The 19,352-nt window shown below is 45.2% G+C and overlaps 1 protein-coding gene and 1 long non-coding RNA gene across 3 annotated transcripts in view; one reads left to right on the top strand and one right to left on the bottom strand.

Annotated features, from left to right (window-relative positions):
- LCMT1 (leucine carboxyl methyltransferase 1) overlaps positions 1-18,401 on the bottom strand; it is a 48,174-nt gene extending 29,773 nt beyond the window's left edge. Inside the window, exon 1 of one of the 2 annotated variants that reach the window (XM_006201219.4) lies at positions 18,088-18,401. In XM_006201219.4, coding sequence (XP_006201281.1) covers positions 18,088-18,197 — 110 coding nt within the window. In that variant the 5' untranslated portion in view covers positions 18,198-18,401. The remainder of the gene's footprint in view (positions 1-18,087) is intronic. The other variant, XM_072942808.1, reaches the window with a different exon arrangement.
- On the top strand, positions 403-2,849 carry LOC140687093 (uncharacterized). The gene is made up of 2 exons (XR_012061174.1): positions 403-519; positions 2,548-2,849. It is a non-coding gene; the product is annotated as an uncharacterized lncRNA (long non-coding RNA).
- Positions 18,402-19,352: the final 951 nt, after the last annotated feature.

Below are 19,352 nucleotides of genomic sequence, written 5' to 3'. Positions count from 1 at the left end.
ATTTATTACTGCCGTCGTGGATAACAAGGAGCAGTTTCTATTCCTCCCCACCCTGCATTATCAGTAGATTTAATACTATTGATTCAGTCAAGAAAAATTTATTGAGTGTCTGCTAAGTGCCAGGCATTGGGGGTACAAAAGAGGAGGGACAGAGGCAAAGATAAAGAGAAATTATGACAAATGAGGGAGATAATCATACAGAGGATGGAAGGACCTACTTTAGGGAAGTAGGAAAGGGAAGACCTCTCTGAAACAAGAATGGCTGAGCTGAGTCCAAGCGAACTGGAAGAAGTCAGTTGTGCAAAAGGCATTCTAGGCAGGAGGAGCAGCAGAGGGTGGGAATGGACGTGGAGTGTTTCAGAAGCAGGAAGTAGGTAGGGGGCGGGGGGTGTGCTGGAGAGGAGTAAGAAAACAGGAGAAACTGGAGAGAAGGTTGGAGAGAGAAGCAAACGCAGGTTGGGAGGAATGGATTTCCACAGCACACTGAGTGTGGTTGATGACGTGTGCCAGTACAAAAAGGTGGGGAGATGCACAGACGTAACACAGGTACCCCCGGTCACCTGGGGGAGATGCACGGACATAGCACAAGTACCCCGATCACCTGGGGGAGATGCACGGACATAACACAAGTACCCCGATCACCTGGGGAGGTGCACAGACGTAACACAGGTACCCCCGGTCACCTGGGGGAGATGCACGGACATAACACAAGTACCCCGGTCACCTGGGGAGATGCACGGACATAACACAAGTACCCCGATCACCTGGGGAGGTGCACGGACATAACACAAGTACCCCGATCACCTGGGGAGGTGCACGGACATAGCATAAGTACCCCGGTCACCTGGGGAGATGCACGGACATAGCACAAGCATCCTGATCACTTGGGGGAGATGCACGGACATAACACAAGTACCCCAGTCACCTGGGGAGATACACAGACATAAAACTAGTACCCTGATCACCTGGCAAGACACATGGACATAACACAAGTACCCCGATCACCTGGGGGAGATGCACGGACATAACACAAGTACCCCAATCACCTGGGGAGGTGCACGGACATAGCATAAGTACCCCGGTCACCTGGGGAGGTGCACGGACATAGCACAAGCATCCTGATCACTTGGGGGAGATGCACGGACATAACACAAGTACCCCAGTCACCTGGGGAGATACACAGACATAAAACTAGTACCCTGATCACCTGGCAAGACACATGGACATAACACAAGTACCCCGATCACCTGGGGGAGATGCACGGACATAACACAAGTACCCCGATCACCTGGGGAGGTGCACGGACATAACACAAGTACCCCGATCACCTGGGGAGGTGCACGGACATAGCATAAGTACCCCGGTCACCTGGGGAGATGCACGGACATAACACAAGTACCCCGATCACCTGGGGAGGTGCACGGACATAGCACAAGTACCCCGATCACCTGGGGAGGTGCACGGACATAACACAAGTACCCCGATCACCTGGGGAGGTGCACGGACATAACACAAGTACCCCGATCACCTGGGGGAGATGCACGGACATAACACAAGTACCCCGATCACCTGGGGAGGTGCACGGACATAACACAAGTACCCCGATCACCTGGGGAGGTGCACGGACATAGCATAAGTACCCCGGTCACCTGGGGAGATGCACGGACATAACACAAGTACCCCGATCACCTGGGGAGGTGCACGGACATAGCACAAGTACCCCGATCACCTGGGGAGGTGCACGGACATAACACAAGTACCCCGATCACCTGGGGAGGTGCACGGACATAACACAAGTACCCCGATCACCTGGGGGAGATGCACGGACATAACACAAGTACCCCGATCACCTGGGGAGGTGCACGGACATAACACAAGTACCCCGATCACCTGGGGAGGTGCACGGACATAGCACAAGCATCCTGATCACTTGGGGGAGATGCACGGACATAACACAAGTACCCCAGTCACCTGGGGAGATACACAGACATAAAACTAGTACCCTGATCACCTGGCAAGACACATGGACATAACACAAGTACCCCGATCACCTGGGGGAGATGCACGGACATAACACAAGTACCCCGATCACCTGGGGAGGTGCACGGACATAACACAAGTACCCCGATCACCTGGGGGAGATGCACGGACATAACACAAGTACCCCGATCACCTGGGGAGGTGCACGGACATAACACAAGTACCCCGATCACCTGGGGGAGATGCACGGACATAACACAAGTACCCCAATCACCTGGGGAGGTGCACGGACATAGCATAAGTACCCCGGTCACCTGGGGAGGTGCACGGACATAGCACAAGCATCCTGATCACTTGGGGGAGATGCACGGACATAACACAAGTACCCCAGTCACCTGGGGAGATACACAGACATAAAACTAGTACCCTGATCACCTGGCAAGACACATGGACATAACACAAGTACCACGATCACTTGGGGAGATGCACAGACACAGGTACCCCCGGTCACTAGTTCCTATGAAACTTCCTAATGTTTCCAACATGTGTCTGTTTCCGGTCCTTCAGTCTAGATGCCTGTCAGTGGTTTCTATGCCTCCGAGGAAAAAGGACCTTACTGATTTGCCTGTGAGAGTGGCCAAGACAAAAAGCTGGACAACACACCATTGGGAAGGGGAAGGAAGAGGGTGCAGCGGGGCACTGCTGCTGGGAGTTCTGAGGGGAGATGAATGCCATGATTCAGAATTTACAAGCCACCAACTGAAGATGAGCTGGGCAGAAAAGAAACATTACCTATATTTCATTACATCTAAAATACCATCAATTATAAGATTTAAAAAAGAAATTAAAACCCACTGCCAATTAGTTAACTTAGTGTTTTTCTTATTGCTCAGAATTTTAATTTGGGGGTTATTGACAAAGCTCCTTTATTTGGACAGGGTGTCATCAGCTCTCTCCTACAGACATAAAAAGGAAAAGATGAGTGAAATAAGTTGGCTAAGTCTTCGTTTGCAGGATGTCTGTGACTTTCCACACAATAACGATCTTCGTGCCGCTGAGAGTGCTGGCGAACATGCACTTCGTAAGAGGTCTCCACCAACCTCTCTGAGACTTTCTTCCAAGCAGCTGACCCTCGCTCTGGAAGTTTTGATTCTGGCTCTTTCCTGATCTCATCAGAAGGTATCATTGGGTGATTTCCAACCACAACAGGATTTGTGCTCTTTCTTTGAATGGTCCTTAAATGATGTATGGACTAAAGCACCAGGTGCTGTGGTCACAGTCGTCCAGCCACACCACTAGGAATAACCGCCACGTCCACTGGTAATGACACCTCTAATACGACTGGACAGTGACTGTGGGACACGTCAAGAGTAGGTCACATCTGCTTTCAGAGAAGTTAAAGTGTAAGAATGTGCATGCCACAGAATGGCTCAAACGGTACTGCCTTCATAACAAGAATGTTTGGATTTCACAAACAACATAAAAGGCAAATACTAACCTAGGAAAAAGATTAAGGAAAAAAACTAATATCCCAGAAGAAAAAGAATGACAAAGGACAAAAATGGAAAATTCACTACAGATGGACAACAGGCACATGAAAAGATGCTCAACATCACTAATTACCGGAGAAATGCAACCAAAACTACAATGAGGCATCACCTCACACCAGTCAGGATGGCCACCATTAAAATGCCTACAAATAATAAATGCTGGAGAGGTTGTGGAGGAAAAGGGACCCTCCTACATTGTTGTGGTGGGAATGTAAGTTAGTGCAGCCACTATGGAGAACAATAAACTTCCTTAAAAACATAAAAGTAGAGTTATATGATCCAGCAATCCCACTCCTGGGCATATATCCAGAGAAAATTTTAACTGGAAAAGATAAATGTGCCCCAAAGTCCATAGCACTAAATACAATAGCCAAAACATGGAAGCAACCTAAATGTCCAGCAACAGATGAATGGATAAAGAAGATGTGTGTGTATGTATACATATATATACATACACACACAACAGATTATTACTCAGTCTTAAAAAGAATGAAATAATGCCATCTGCAGCAAGGTGGACGGAATCAGAGATTATCATACTAAGTAAGTTAGAGAAAAACATTATATGGTATCACTTACATATGGAATCTTTAAAAAAATACAAATGAACTTATTTACAAACCAGAAATAGACTAAGAGAAACAGAAAACAAACTATGGTTAAAAAGCACAAAGGGGTGGGGAAGAGGGATAAGTTAGGAGTTCGGGATTAACATATACACATTAGTATACATAAAATAGATAAACAAGGATGTACTGTACAGCACAGGGAACTATATTCAATATCTTGTAATAACCCATAATGGAAAAGAATCTGAAAAGGAAGATACACATGTATACGTATAACTGAACCACTTTTTTGTACAACACTGTAAATCAACTAAACGTCACTAAAAAAAGGAAAATTCACAAAAGAAACTGACCAACCCAATGAACATACAAAAAGCCCAGCCTTATCAACGATCAAAGAAATAATTTTCTAAAAAGGCAGAATGAAAACGAAAGCAAAAACAGAGCAATATTTCTCCCATCAAATCAGTGATAAAACTATCTTTTTAATAGAACCCGGCTCTGGAGAGGACTCAGGCCGAGGGTGCTGGAACTGGCCTGGTCGTGAGGCCAGGCACTGTGGCAACAGGTGTAAAAAGCCAGAATAACGTGCAGACACGATGACCATGCAGCCCCACTTCTGGGATTTTTATCCTTAGGGAAAAAACCCAAGAATGAACACAAAGATTTTTTTCCCAAGAATGTAGAACCTGGAGTTACAGTGTCAGGTCAAGAAAGCAGGCGACAAGATTATATGGACAGGATGCTCTCAATTTTGTTAGAATGAATGTATATATATCAATAGAGTGCCCAGAACAGACAGCATAACATTAATAGCAATGATCTCTGCACCACGATACTGTGCACCTTAGTCCTGCCATCGTCCATTTCCCTGATCGTCTTCTGCTCCTGACACCCAGAGAACACCCCTTCCATTGGAATATTCTGATTTCATGTTTCGCTTCCAGAATCACAGAGCCAAAAATCTCAGCTTTGGAAAGACCTTAAGGATTCACTCCATTTACATTCAATCCACCACTGCTTTGAAAACGTTCACGACACTCACTTGTTCAATGTTAATACATCCTTAAATCAAATCAATTTTCTTAGGACTCAGGTCGATGTGCTACCTAATATTTTCTCCTAACACACACTGCAATAAATACCTAACTATTAAAATTTGAAACATCTATCTGTGCCCGCCTCAAACCATCTCGCATTCCTCCCATGGGAAACATGGGCCTGGTCCAACCACCTATTCATTAAAGAAACACTGACCGATTCTGTCCTATTGGCAAAAGCGTCCACTCCAACAATGGGAAATTCATGTAAGGTAGGGAACCGCCCTCCAACAGGCATTTCGTGATCTGAGGATTCAGGGAATGGGGAGGGGCCCTCCCTGCTCTCCCAGAGTATGAGGATCTAGGCTGGGGCTGGTTTATTTCACTTCTCAAGGACACTCACTGAGTGAGTGCTGTCTGCATGCCAGGCATTATTCCAAATGCTTGACAAACAGGAACACATGAGGCCCTCGTAACAACCCTAGGGTGGTTTCCCCAAGCTGTGGGACCTTGAGGGAAACTAACTTCACTGCTTTACAAGCCTACTTACCCACTTGGATTTACACCCCTCCCCCAACACTTCAGGGGCTTAAATGGTATCTGTGTGTTTCTGTGTGTCTGTGCATAGGTACTGCTTAGCTGCTTACGGATGCTCACGTTATGTGTATATATGTATATTCATAAACATCAATTGCAAAAATCAACTGAATATTCTCAGCATTCATTTTCAAATTTGTAATTTTAACTGCATACTGCTTTGTAGTCTTTAAGATACCGCTTTACCTCAATTTTTAATTTGTATTGTTCTTTTATATCTTTTAGTTTTATTTTTTCGGTTTTTATTTTCTGTCGGTTTTATTCTTGGTTTATAAGTGGGAGACAGAAAACAAGGTCTTACGGGCAATAAACTCTGTACCTAAACAGAGTTTGGATTTGTTCGCTTCTTGGGAATTCTGGGAAGCCTCTTGTGGCTTTCCTTAAGTAGATCCGCAAGACTTTAAGTCGTGAATCACCTACAAAGCTGGGCCTGAATAATGAAGAAGCCCCAGAGGCTGGTTTCCTCCCACAGGAGACTTACTAGTATTGCCTTTTGGTTTCATCTAATGTCTAATTACTTTACAAGGTGTAATATGATCTACAATCTGCCTTCTCTCTCGTAAGCAGTCATTGAACAGTGGGCAAAGTGTAAACAGGAGAAGGAACCAACATTCACAGAGTGAAGTAAGTAGGAGAATCCAATCAGCCCCCTTGGTACAACGTCTCATATCTAACTTTTTAATATATATACATATTTGACATAATTAACACAGAACACAGTAACAGGATGCCATCCATGGACCTGAATAATGTTAACACACTTCTGGAAAAAACAAAACAGTTAAGAACACGTATTCCAAATATTTTCTCCCAGGATGTGGCTTGTCCGTTCATTTTCTAAGTGTATCTATTTTTCCTTTGTAGTTAGTGCTTTTTTGGTTCTGTACATAAAATATTTACCTACCCCAAGGCTGCCAAGAATAGTTGCCCATGTTTTCATATAGAAGCTTTACGGTTCCAGCTTTTATATTTAGGCTTACAATCCATCTCCAATTAGAACGTGTGTACAGAATGAAGTCAATGTTCCACCTGAATATGTAGTTGATTCAGAACTATGGGTTAAGGCTTTCCGTTCCCCTGTTGAACTAACTGACTTGGCACTCTGGGGAAAAATCAGCTGACAGTTTCGGTTGTAGGTCTATTTCTGAACTCTATTCCGTTTCATTGATCTCTTTTTCTACCTTCGCGCCAAAACCACATTTTTTTTGATTATGGTGAGTCTTAAAATTAAGTAGTATTAAGTAGTGTTAAGTTCTCCAACTTTGTTCTTCTTTTGAAGGTTTTTTTTTTTTTTGGCTAGTCTGAATCCTTTGTGTTTTCATATACAATTTAGAATCAATTTGTGAATTTCTTCAAAAAAGATGGTTAGGATTTCAACTGGGATTTAGACAGGTGGTGTTTTAATGCTATTGTAAATATTTTAAATTTTCATTTTCCTATACATGTATGTATATTTACAACACATCTATCTGACAAAGGATTCCTATCTAGAATATGAAACAAAACTCCAAGCAAGTCAAAACCAACAACATCATCAGCAACAAAAATGGGCAAAAGACCTAAACAGATGGTTCACAAAAGACGTAGGAATGGCCGACGAGCGCACAAAGGGTGCGTAACGACATCCGTCAGCAGGGAAGTGCCGTTTAAGACCATAATGAGATGGCCTCTCACACCCACGGACAACACCAAAAGTTTAACGAGGAATATGGAGCAACTGGAGGTTGGAGGCACTGCTGGTGGAAAGTGCAAACTGATAAACCACTTTGGAAATTAGTCTGGCAGTTGACACATACCCACCCTACGACTAAGCCATTCCACTCATAGGTATTTATCCAAGAGAAATTTCAGACTTATATAAGAATGTTCATTGCACCCTATTCACACTGGCCAAAACTGGATGCGAGTCAAATGTTCATCCTCAGGTGAATGGATGAACAAATCATTGTGTATTCACACAACATAAAAAGCAGTAAACTATTTTACACTGGCAAAGGTTCTCTCCTTGACCAATGTCTAGCCAGGCTCCTCTGGGCCCTCTTCTCGACTAGACCTCAATCTGGGCCTGTAATATAAAGACCTGAACACACACTAACAGAGTTTTTAACAGCTCAAGGCCACTCCCCTAGGATGCCTCTAGGCCCCCTCAGTGTACCTGCCTGAGAAAATTCAAGGCTGCCAAAAGAAGTCACTGTTTGTTCCAGCCAACACCTGAAGACAGGGCCCCTGTCACCCAGTTAGCAAATCCAGATGGCAAATCCAGATCTAGACCGACACACTGTCTCCCATTTTCTGTAATTTTTCACCGATTTGACTGAGCTCTTGCTCACCACCTTTCTTCTTCTCTCATTCTCCTTATAAAGTGCCTTCTGCCCAAATTGGAGTTGAGTTTAGTGCACGCTGGATTCTTTTCCCTATTGCAGCAGTGATTGCTGCAGAAAATCTGACCTTACCACTATAGTGTTCGGCTTTGCCTATCTTCGACAATGTGTGTAACATGGATGAATCTCAAAGAATGTGTCAAAGACGACACAAAAAGAATTCAGACTCTATGATTCCATGTATATGTGCTAAGATGCTACCTTATAACATACAAAATAGTAAAGCCAGATGGATGATCGAAGCATCAAAGCACATCTAACCTGTGTGAACTGAAATCGGAAAATGGTTGCTAGCTCGGGGTAAGGAGACTAACTCGAAAGAGACAGAGGGAACCTTCTGGAGTTTCAGAAATATTTTCTATTTTGTTCTGGAGGTCGTACACAGATATACACAACTGTCAACCCTCATCAAACTGAACATTGTATTCTGTGCAAATTCTCTCCCTCTCTCCCAAACCCTTCCTCTCCCTCCCTCTTGCTTAAGAATACCTAAGAAAATTCTAGACAGGAAAAAAAAGTAAGCATGTGGGATGTAGTAGACCTTCCAAGTTCTCTTTCCAATAATGTCTCCCTCTTCTTCCTAAGAGGATGTCAGTTTGGTTTGAGGCGTCAATCTGCCCTATTTGAAATTCTCACCTCCCCTCTTTGCTGCAGCTAGCAAGGGGTCCATGTGTCCTAATTCTGGCTAATAAGAAGCACATAGAAGTCTAACAGTGGGGCTTCCCCAACAGCTACTGCTTTCCTGATGAAAAGGGACAGACTTAGGACATTCATGTCTTTTGCTAATATCCCTTTCCTCTTCTTTCTTCCTGGAGCTCAGCTGCTCAAATAGACTAAGAAAATTCTGATATCCCTACTACAAACCTTATTCTTCCTCTACAAAGCAAGCTATGGGAGCTTTCAATCCATTCACAACTGAGTAACTTTGTGAGTCAAAAGTTTTCAGACATCAAAATGAAAAAAAAAAAAAGCAATTTCAACCGAAAGTCAAGAGTGACATATGCACTGCTGTGTTAAAGTACATACAAGAATTTGGTATATAACACAAGTGTCATTTCAAATCAATGGGGAAATACAGACCATTCAATAGATGGTGTGTGGACAACTGGCTAATAATTTGAGACGAAATTAATTAAAACTGCTACTTTATAATATAAAAAATAATAAAGCCAGATGGATGATCTAAGCATTAAAACCAAAACCATAAAATGCCAAAAGAAAATGTTATAATGGTTGAGAATGGTCTTTCAAAACATCACCCAAAAGCCACTGAAGTTAGAATGTCAGATTCTGTACCATAACTCACTATTTCTGCATTATGAAATGTACAAAGAGAAATAACAAGGTCCTACTTACAGCACAGGGAACTATATTCAATGCCTTGTATAGCCTATAATGCAAAAGAACATGAAAAAGAATACATATATATGTATAGTGGAATCTCCATGCTGTACACCAGAAACAAACCCAACATTGTAAATCAATGAAGCTTCAACTTTTAAAAGTGGAGGAGAAAAAAGAAATATATAACACAAGCTAAACTGAAAGATGAGCATCAGCTTGAGAGAAAACACTGTAATAAACACAGAGGTGAAGGATCACCATCCCAGTGACAAAGGGGCCTCACTAATTGGTAATAAAAATACAGATAACCAAACGAGACAACCACCCGGCCGGACAGTGACATGGGAGGGAGGGTTCACATCACAAACACCACTAAGTGTGAGCAGACAAAAAAGTGCGTGGCCTCAGTCTCGAAGTTAGAAACACAAATCAAAAACAGTTTATTATTCCCCACCTTCTGGTTGATGAACAATCTAAGAGACTGAGAAGGTCTCAGGATTAGCATCTCCCCTCACCACGGATGGAATGGAAACTGATAGAACTTGAGCACCATTCTGCAGAAACTTCTCCCCTGAAATCCATCTCATAGGAAAACTCAAACACCTGGGCAAAGCTGCTCATCACAGCACGATCTGAAGAGCAAAATCATAACCACCTAGATGTTGACCAAAAGGACAGCCAAATAAAGTACAAGCACACTGCAGAACTCTGTGCGGCCAGTTAAAAAAAAAAAATGAGGCAGATCTGGGTGAAACTGCATGTACAATATATTCACAGTAGGCTCCTAAGTGGAGAAAATGTACAGCTGACCCTTAAGCAATGTGACAGTTAGGGGCGCCAAACCCCATGCAGTAGAAAATCCACGTATAGCTTTACAGTTGGCTGTCTGTATCCTCGGTTTCACATCCACAGATTCAACCACCATAGGACTGTGTAGAACTACGGCACATATTTAGGGGGAAAAAAAATCCCTGTATAAGTGCACCTATGCAGATCAAATCCATGTTGTTCAAGGTCTCCTGACCTCACTTTTGTCACTTAAACAAATTAGAGAGAAAAAAAATGTGATATTTCTATTCAAGATCTAAAATCATTATCTTTCCCAGATATTTTCTAAAATCTAATTCATTCCTTTTATTTAAAAAAAAAAGGGAGAGGATGAAAAAAAATCAGTGATTTACTTGACCTTCCTGATGGGCAAGTTTGGCAGCTAACATATCCTCGACAGAATGTTCTGGTTCTAAGGTGACATGTCTTCCCTAGGGATGGAAAACAGCATTGCATCTGCCTTCAAAATAGTTCAGATCAAACTATTGGCCCTGCTCTCTGGGGCAGAGCTGTGAAGATGCAATCAGTGTGCTGAGAGGCCAGTGCCCTTAGAAAAACACAGGCTTTCCCCAGAGGTGAGCCTGTGAGCTGCTTGCATGGCAAGGCGGGGCGGGTGGGGATATCTTTCAGTTCAGTTGAGAAATCAGAGGAACGTCTATAATTGACACAATGGAGTTTCAGCCTTACAGCCCCTGGTCTGGTTTCTAAAACATTTGGACCACCAAAACCCAGTAAAACAGAAAGCCAGAATTTTAAGAGCTCCTCAGGAAACAATCTTGAACTTTTGCCTTCAGTTGACTTTAACCATCTGACAAACACTTACTGTGTGTCTATCGTGCGAATGGCACTAAGGTACACATGTCCCTGCTGGGTACTGGGCTAACTCTGGTGGGGGAGACAAACATTAAACATGTCTGAATTCCAACTGGGCGTGCGCGGAGTGTTATGAGAACATGTAACAAGGGGCTGTATCTTGTCTGCAGGTGCCAGATGGCTTCCCTGAGATAAAGCCAAACACCTTGGGGTCACTTTCGACCCCTCAATCTCAGCCCACCCCCCAATCTGTCAGTCCGTTCTATCAGCTCTGCCTTCACAGTGGATCCAGGATCAGGCAGGTTCTCAGCACCTCCACTGCGACCATCCTGCTCCAAGCCGCCAGCATCTCTGACTTGGAATATTGTGACAGCAGGTCTCCCTGCCTCTGGGCTTGCGCCCTAAACAGTCTGGCCTCCACAGAGAAACTCAAGGCGTCCTACTGAAACCCAAGTCAGGTCGCCTCCATCTTCTGTCCAAAGCCCTCCAGCGGCTCGGCTCCCACCTCACTTAGAGTGACAGCTGGGTCCTTCCAAGAGCCGGCAACACCTGCTACTCTCTTCCCTTTCATTCGCTCAGGACTTGCTGCTCCTGGGGCATGCCAACTCCTGCCTCGGGGCCTTAGTTCTCTCTTTTCCCTCTGCCCGGGACACTGTTTCTGCAGATATCCCTCCATGGGCTTATTCCTTTCCCCAGCATTGACCTTCGGCAGGGAGGGCTTCCCTGGCCACCCTAGCTCACATTACAACTCCCCCCAGCATCCTACTGCATCTCTCTGAGCTCATGTGCCAGGTGTTTGGCTTGTGTGTTTCCTGGCCGCTTCTCCCACTGGAATAAATGCCCCATAAGAGCTCCACTCTTGCCTGTTCCACTCCCTTCTGCACCTGCACTAGAACCAGACCTCCGTTAAGTTGAGTAGGGTCTCAATAAAGAATGGCCTGCTGAAAGGCCCCAAGGAGGGCAGGGCCAGGGCACACTTGGGGAACTGAGAGGATGGAGGGGAGAAGGGAAGAGGAGGGTGAAGTGAGGCTGGAGAAGCCATACAGAACGGGCAGGGCTGGGCAGACCACATGAGGAACTTTGCTCTTTTTCTAACAATAACAAGAAGCTGTTACACTAGGGAGTGACCCAGTCCGATGTGCCTTTTGCAAACCTCTGGGGGTAGGAGCAACTGGGGAGCAGAGGGAGCAGACGAGTGGCATGGCCCATGACCTCACTGTGGACTGAGATGGCAGCAGTGAGGTGGAGAAAAGGAGGTAGCTTCCAGAAACATTTCACAGACAAAAATCAAAGGCCTGGGTGATTGATGGCTTTGGGGGTAAGTGAAAGGGCGGTTCCACCATGATGCCTGCCATGGTCTGCGTGGACAATGGCACCATTCCCTGGGAGGGTGGGGGTGGCAAGGAGGAAAAGACAGGAAAGTGATCTTGAGCTTGGCTTTAGAAATAATTTGAGATCATTCTGAGAGATCTGAATGGTGATTTCCAGGTGGCAGCGGTCAGGTCCAGGGCAGTACAATCATATCAGGAAAGGTGAGGTGTGTCATGCAACAGAGTGTGGATTTTGACCTTGTGGCTGATGGAGAATCGAAAGGTTCCAAGTAACAAAGTGACAGGAGAAGATTTGTGATTCTGAAACATCACCCCGGCCACAGCAGAAACACTTGGCCAGGGGAGGAGGCTAGACTAGAAGCAGACAGAACAATAAAGATGTGTTGCAAGATTTGGGAGCAAGGAGACTGAGCAGGGGCTATGGCTGGCGGGAAAGAAAAGGGAACAGACTTCCTCTTTGTCACCAGCCCATCTCCCGCATGGCTGCTGGGGATTTTCGAAAACACAAATCCAGATCATGTCATTCCCCCCACTGAAAAGCCCTCATGACCTTCCCCATTCTATCCTTTGACAGTCTTTCTTGAATTCTCTCTTGCTTTCACCCCTCCCCCCGCCACCCAATGTCAAGTTCACTAAGACACCACGCTGCTTCAGTCTCTATGCTCTTCGGCTCCTGCTATTGTCATCTGCCTGGCAAACCCGTTTGTCTGTTTAAGACTCACCTCCTCCCCTGTGAAAAAACGGAAAGCAGCGCTATCCCCTAGGAGCTGGCCTGGCGCCGTGAGCTGGGATCCAGCGTTGTTAGATGCTGCCTGGTGTTCAGAGGCCATGAATTCCTCCTGTTGGACATAAACAGTCTCGCCAAACAGCTAGCACAAAAGTTGCACAGTGATGAAGTGAAGACAAAACAGGGCTGCTTCATAATTTTGTCTAAACAGCCAAAAACAAGGCCACCCGGCCTGCAGAGCAGCAAACGTTCCTCTCTCCCACGTGACTGCCTGTGGCTTCTTTGTGAATTACAGCATGTCAGTCTAGTCACACCTCCTTCTAGAAAACTCTGATTGAGCTAGCCAATCCCAGACCTGTCCCCACCTCCTGTCAGCATCCAATCCAGAGCAAACCCCTGCTTCCCGGAACTCTCCCCAAAATTATCCAACCAAAGCCCAAACCCTGTAAGTTCTAACATCCCTTACTGAGAGGCCCGGAAGCTCCCCATGATGGGAGTTCTCCCTCATTAAAATGAGTATTTAAACTCATTTAACTGTGTGTTTCTAATGGTCTTTGCTGGCAGACGTTGACAACTGAAGCAGTAGGAAAGGATGGTTGAGTTTCCTGGAGGGAAGTTAAAGGTGTGCCAATCGGAAGGCATCTATTTTCTATGTTAAGCAATACCCATAATATCATCCTGTTATCTTGAAGATGAAACAGGGTGGAGTAAATCAGAAGCTTTCGGAAAGTGGAAAATGTCTGATTTAAGTATTGCGGAGAGTGAGAAAGTGAGTTGTTGACCAGACACTCATACTAGAAAGGATGCAGGTGAAGCTGGTTGCCGTGAATGCACAGCGGCACCTGGCCGTGCCAGGCTGTGTGATTTCCCCCACCAGTATTCAAGGTGAAAGTGGATAATCTGGTCCCACCAGGGTATGGGGTTTACTAGGATGAAGGGCAAGGGAGACAAAGGCATTGCCAAGAGAATTACAGAAGGATGGACTATGAACTCTAAGCTCAACTGAGAGGGAACAGCCTCAAGGAAGTCTCTCCAGGCTAGAGAAAACCATGGAGGTCCCGAGGAGAAAGACGCTGACGGTGGATGAGAAATAACTGACCAAGCTGGCTGGAAAGAAGAGACTGGGGTTGGAGGGTGGGGCTGTGAGGCGGTACAGCACCTGGATGGAAATGCAGGGTATCGTGGCGGGAATGGTGACAGGTGGACAAGAAGAGGTAACCACCGCAGACAAGGTGTTAAAGGAAAGAGCGCCCTGTGTGTAGCTGGGTCCTCCACACGCACACCAAGGATGATGGCAAGAACTGAGGCAGGGAGGAAGGCCTGTGGGCCAGGTGCCAAGTCTTCAACAAGGTAGGTGAATAACCAGCAGCAGGCAGAAAACAATCACGTGGAGGAGGAGAGGGTGCAGGGGACATGGGTCTCGAAGAAGTGTGGTGAGGGAACAAAGAGCAGTGGGGACACAAATTTTGAACCTCCCGATCCTGAGACATCCAGGCTATGAGAAAACCCAGCTGTGACTTGAGAGGGCTTTAAGTGAAGGATCTCCCCAAGCTCAAGGCAAAGAGAGGGAGGGAATAGCTGAGGGCAGGCTGAGCAAATGGAGGCAGCTGGTGACTGTGGAGGGGTGGCTTCAGAGGACACAGTGGGGGTGGCTGGAGGGGCTGGGGGGGCAAGGATAAACAGGAGAGTGGGTAACTGATGTGGGGCACTGAACGGTGCGGAAAATAAGAAGGGGAATGGGGAGGGGGGAGAGTCAGCTATCGTAAGCACTGTATAGATAACTGTTAAGTCAAATGGAATTACCAGGCATAAACTTACTAGTATATCCAATCAGAAGAGTTCTAAGTCAAGAGTTATCGCTGTATTCACTTATAACTGGGATAAAAAGAAAGACACAAAGGAACTTATTCACAAAACAGACACAGACTCACAGACATAGGAAACAAACTTATGGTCACCAGGAGGGGAAAGGGGATGGGAAGGGATAAACTGGGAGTTCAGGATTTGCAGATACTACTAGATATAAAAGAGATAAACAAGTTTCTACTGTACAGCACAGGGAACTCTATTCAATATCTTGCAGTAACCTATAATGAAAAAGAATATAAAAAGGAATATATGTATGTATGTGTATGACTGAGACATTATGCTGTACCCCCAGAAATTGACACAACACTGTACACTCACTATACTTCAATAAAAAAATAGAATATTAAAAAAATTTTTTAAAGAGTTATCACTGTAGGAGTGACAGCCAGGATGATGACAATGATAATGGTTTGGTGACAATGGGAGTGGTAATGGTGTCAGCAACTATCAATTTTGAACACTTACTATGTGCCAAGCCCTGATACAAGCATTCCACATTTAATCCTCACAACAACCCGTGGAGAGAGAGAACGTTCTTACCTGTGGAAGGGCTCTATCCTAAAGGAGGGAGCAAATTAAAACAGAAATAATAGAATTGTAGGAGCCCTGGAAAGCAAAAATGGCTTTTTAAACACTATTTTAGGGATCTTACAGCTGTAATTCAGTGTGGCAGGAGCTAGCCTGACCCATGCCTACTACATATTCAGTAACTTCAAAATAAATAATACTCAGACTGGAGGGAAATCAAAACCAGCAATAATTTATTGAAGGCTTCACCTGGTGCCAGATCCTGTGTTAACCTTTGTATCGACCATCTCCTTTAATCCTCACATCCAAAGGGTCAGTTACCATTATTACCCCCATTTGAAAGATGAGGAAACTGAGGCAGAAAGAGCAGTATGTCCACAACTCATGCAAAGAAGCCCTATCTCACAACATGACTTTTTTTTTTGACAAGACTGAAGGGCTGTATTTTACAGTGAAGACAGAGATCACAGTATCACAGAACCTGAAAGTCACTGAGTCCAGCAAAGTGTCTTCAGACATTAACTTATGGATTCTCACAATCTCTTTGCATGTTTTTTTCAGCTGAGAGAAAACCCGGTGCAAGAAAACCTTTGACGCAATGCATCCAGGTGGCAAACATATGTGGTTTTCATGACCCGCGACTTATCCCAGAAGATTCTGATTCAGTGGGTCTACAGGAGGCCCTGAGTACCTTTTAAAAGCCCCCAGGCTATGCTGATGGACCATTCGGTCTGGAAGCTACTGCCTTAGATTCTCTGCAGTTCCAAATCCAACCCAACATTTAGATGTCTGTAGACACAGAGGGCATTGGAAACTGAGGCAAAGAAGAGCTGACATGACAAAAACTAGCAGAGGGAGTCAAGGAAAGGCACGCTCTAGTTATACTATTTCTCTGTATTTTTGTGTCTCAGCTATTTCACAGCTAATTTGCTTTTTTAAAGTAAGCAAGGTGGCCAAAAATGTTCCCAACAAATATTAAGCCCATACTACCAAAAAATATTAAATAACCCTGACCCTAACATGCTACTGCAAAGTGTTTTATTTCCCCAGGTAATTCTGACCACACTTCCAATTCTCTTAGCAAATGACAAAAATTGTTTCTGATTCAACAGTGCTACAGATGTGGTTAATAGCAACAGAAAACAGAAGAAGTAACGTCAGGTCCAATTCATTTAAGTTCACAAATTTCACCAGGGATTGCCTCCAAGCCTTTAATACTTAAGTATGTATTTATCTATTTATTTAATCAACCACCACTAACACCTACTACATGCCAGACACTGCTCCAAGTGCTCTCCTAATATTGGTTATATTTTCATCTTTACAAGTGCCCATGAAGCAGGCGTTATCATCATCCCCATTTTACAGATCAGGAAACAGAGAGGCAGAGTGGTTTAGTAACTTGCCCAAGTTTACAGAGCTTGCAAACAGCAGAGCTGGGACCAGCTTGATAGTCTGGCTCCAGAGTTCATGTTCTGAAACACACTATGCTTTGTTTCCAAGAACCGATAAAAAGTACAAGGCTTAACCTAAACCTTTGTTTTCCCTACCCTACAGTTCCTACGTGGCCCCAGCTTCCAGGGCATTCATTCAGTTCCTCTAACAGACCACACTCCTTCCCTGCTCTGCCTGAACACTCCAACATCCCTATTTACTTTTTTTTTTTAAGCCTTCTGTTCTCAGCTCAAACATTATTGCCTAAATTACAAACTCTAATGGTGCCCCCTATTTCTCAGCACTCAACACAAAATCGTAATTATGTTATTTCATGGGTAATTATTTCCTCCCTGTCTGCCTTTTCCCACTAGGCAGTGAGTTTACCATGTTAGTCTTGTCCATCACGTGTTTCCAGTTACTGAGTACCCACCAACCAGCCAAAAGGAAGGGACTGTCACAAAGTAAGATCTCGATCATTTTTGCTGAATGAATGAGTGGAGAACACTTAAGCCTCATGCTTTCTTTTTCAGGCTTTCAGGTACCTATGCTCACACCCCCTAAAAGTGTAGACTCCTGGAGCACACAGGCAAGAGCTCTGCAAAGTACTGATTCTGCACGCAAGTACTACGAGGTCCTGGACAGGTCACTTCCCCCCTTAACTTGAGTTTCAGGCGCACAGTGGAGATCATGACTAGTCCCAGTGGAATGTAACCTATAAAAGGAGAACCTGCGCTTCTCCTCATAACCCATCAAGACTGCAGTTACTACTTGCTTCATGTCTGTTTCCAGCAAGACAGGCTCCAAGGAGGCCAAGTTCACGTCTGCCTGATTCCAGTCACGGTATCCCGTATCCCAGTCACGGTATCCCGTATCCCAGTCACGCTATTCCCAGGCTCGTACCGTGCCTGGCACACAAGAAGTTTAGATAATTGTGAGTTAAGTAAATGAACCCCTGCTCTATACAATTCACAGGTGTCGCACGAGTTGACGGGTGCCTTCTGGCGTAAACCCTATTCCTTAAACACAGGCCCGCCTCCCACCTAGGCCCCAGCCCCCGGGGACGGCGGCCCCTAACCCCGCGCCGGGCAGGCACCTCTTGCATATAGAAGCATCTTCACAAGTACCGCGCACACCCTCGTCGTCCGTGTCGTTAGAGGGGGAAGAACAGGAGGTGAAAGACGGCCTCCTCAGGCTAGTGGCCATGGGCGTGGAGGCTTCGGGGTGCTGCGCCCACCGGGTACATGGAAGCGGGGTCGACAGACGCCGGGACAAGGAGCGAGCCCCGGAGAAGGTAGAAGAGAGGGGCTGGACTCAACCCGGCTCAGCTGGCGCGGCTCAGTGACGCCGCCCACGGCGGCTGCCCCAGCAACCTCCGCGCTTATTGGCGCCCCTGTCGAGACGCTCGTTGCACAGTTTCCCCGCCCCCTCAGCCCGCGGAGGTGCCCATTGGAGAATTCTTTTGGCCCCGCCCACACAACCCGGAAGGCCTCAGAGAGGGAAGGTCAATTGAAATTGACGCAAGAGAGCACTGCAATGCTTTCCGGGAATTGTAGTCTTAGGTGTTTTGGGAGGCCCGCCGGTTTCTAAACGGCTGGTCAAGAAATTGTATAACTGTAATTAACTCAGGGCAGAAGAGCTGGCAGGAGTCTCAGCACTGGAGCGAAGGGCAGAGAAGCCGGAGGAAACAAGTATCAGTGTTTCAGTTAGAACTCAGTCTCATTCAACTATTTTTTAAAACAGAATTTTGTTAGTTGTTTTCTGTTTGTTTTGGGGGGCGGTAATTAGGTTTACTTATTTATTTTTAGAGGAGGTACTGGGGATTGAACTCAGGACCTCGTGCATGCTAAGCATGCTCTTCTACCACTTGAGCTATACCCTCCCTCCTCATTCAGCTACTGAACAAATATATATTGAGTGCCGTCTCTGTGGCAGGAACTGGGTGAAGAACTTGGCACACAGGATCGCTTTTGAAACGCTGTGAAAGAAGGTATGTGTGGAAAGCTAATACAATGGAGAACTATGTAGCAGTGAAAATTAATGAACTAGAGTAACCAGTTACAAATATCAATGGCTGAATTTCGAACACATAGTATTCAGTGAAAGAAGAAATACAACATTTTTGTAAAGTTCAACCCAAGCAAAACTAATATTATTTAGGAAAACACACATATATGGTAAACAAATATACAGGAAAGTAATGAAATGAGGGGGAAAATAGGAATCAGGACATTTGTGACCTTTAGGGGGTGGGGAGGGTAGGAGACTAGGGGGAAAGGGAATGGGGAAGGAGCACATGGACTCCTCAATATTTCTCAAGCTGGGGTAGGTTCACGTGTTTGTTTCATTATTATGTCAATT

The sequence above is a fragment of the Vicugna pacos genome, chromosome 18, assembly GCF_048564905.1.
Source record: "Vicugna pacos chromosome 18, VicPac4, whole genome shotgun sequence".
NCBI lineage: Eukaryota > Metazoa > Chordata > Mammalia > Artiodactyla > Camelidae > Vicugna > Vicugna pacos.
This window is presented reverse-complemented; position numbering and strand designations above follow the sequence as displayed.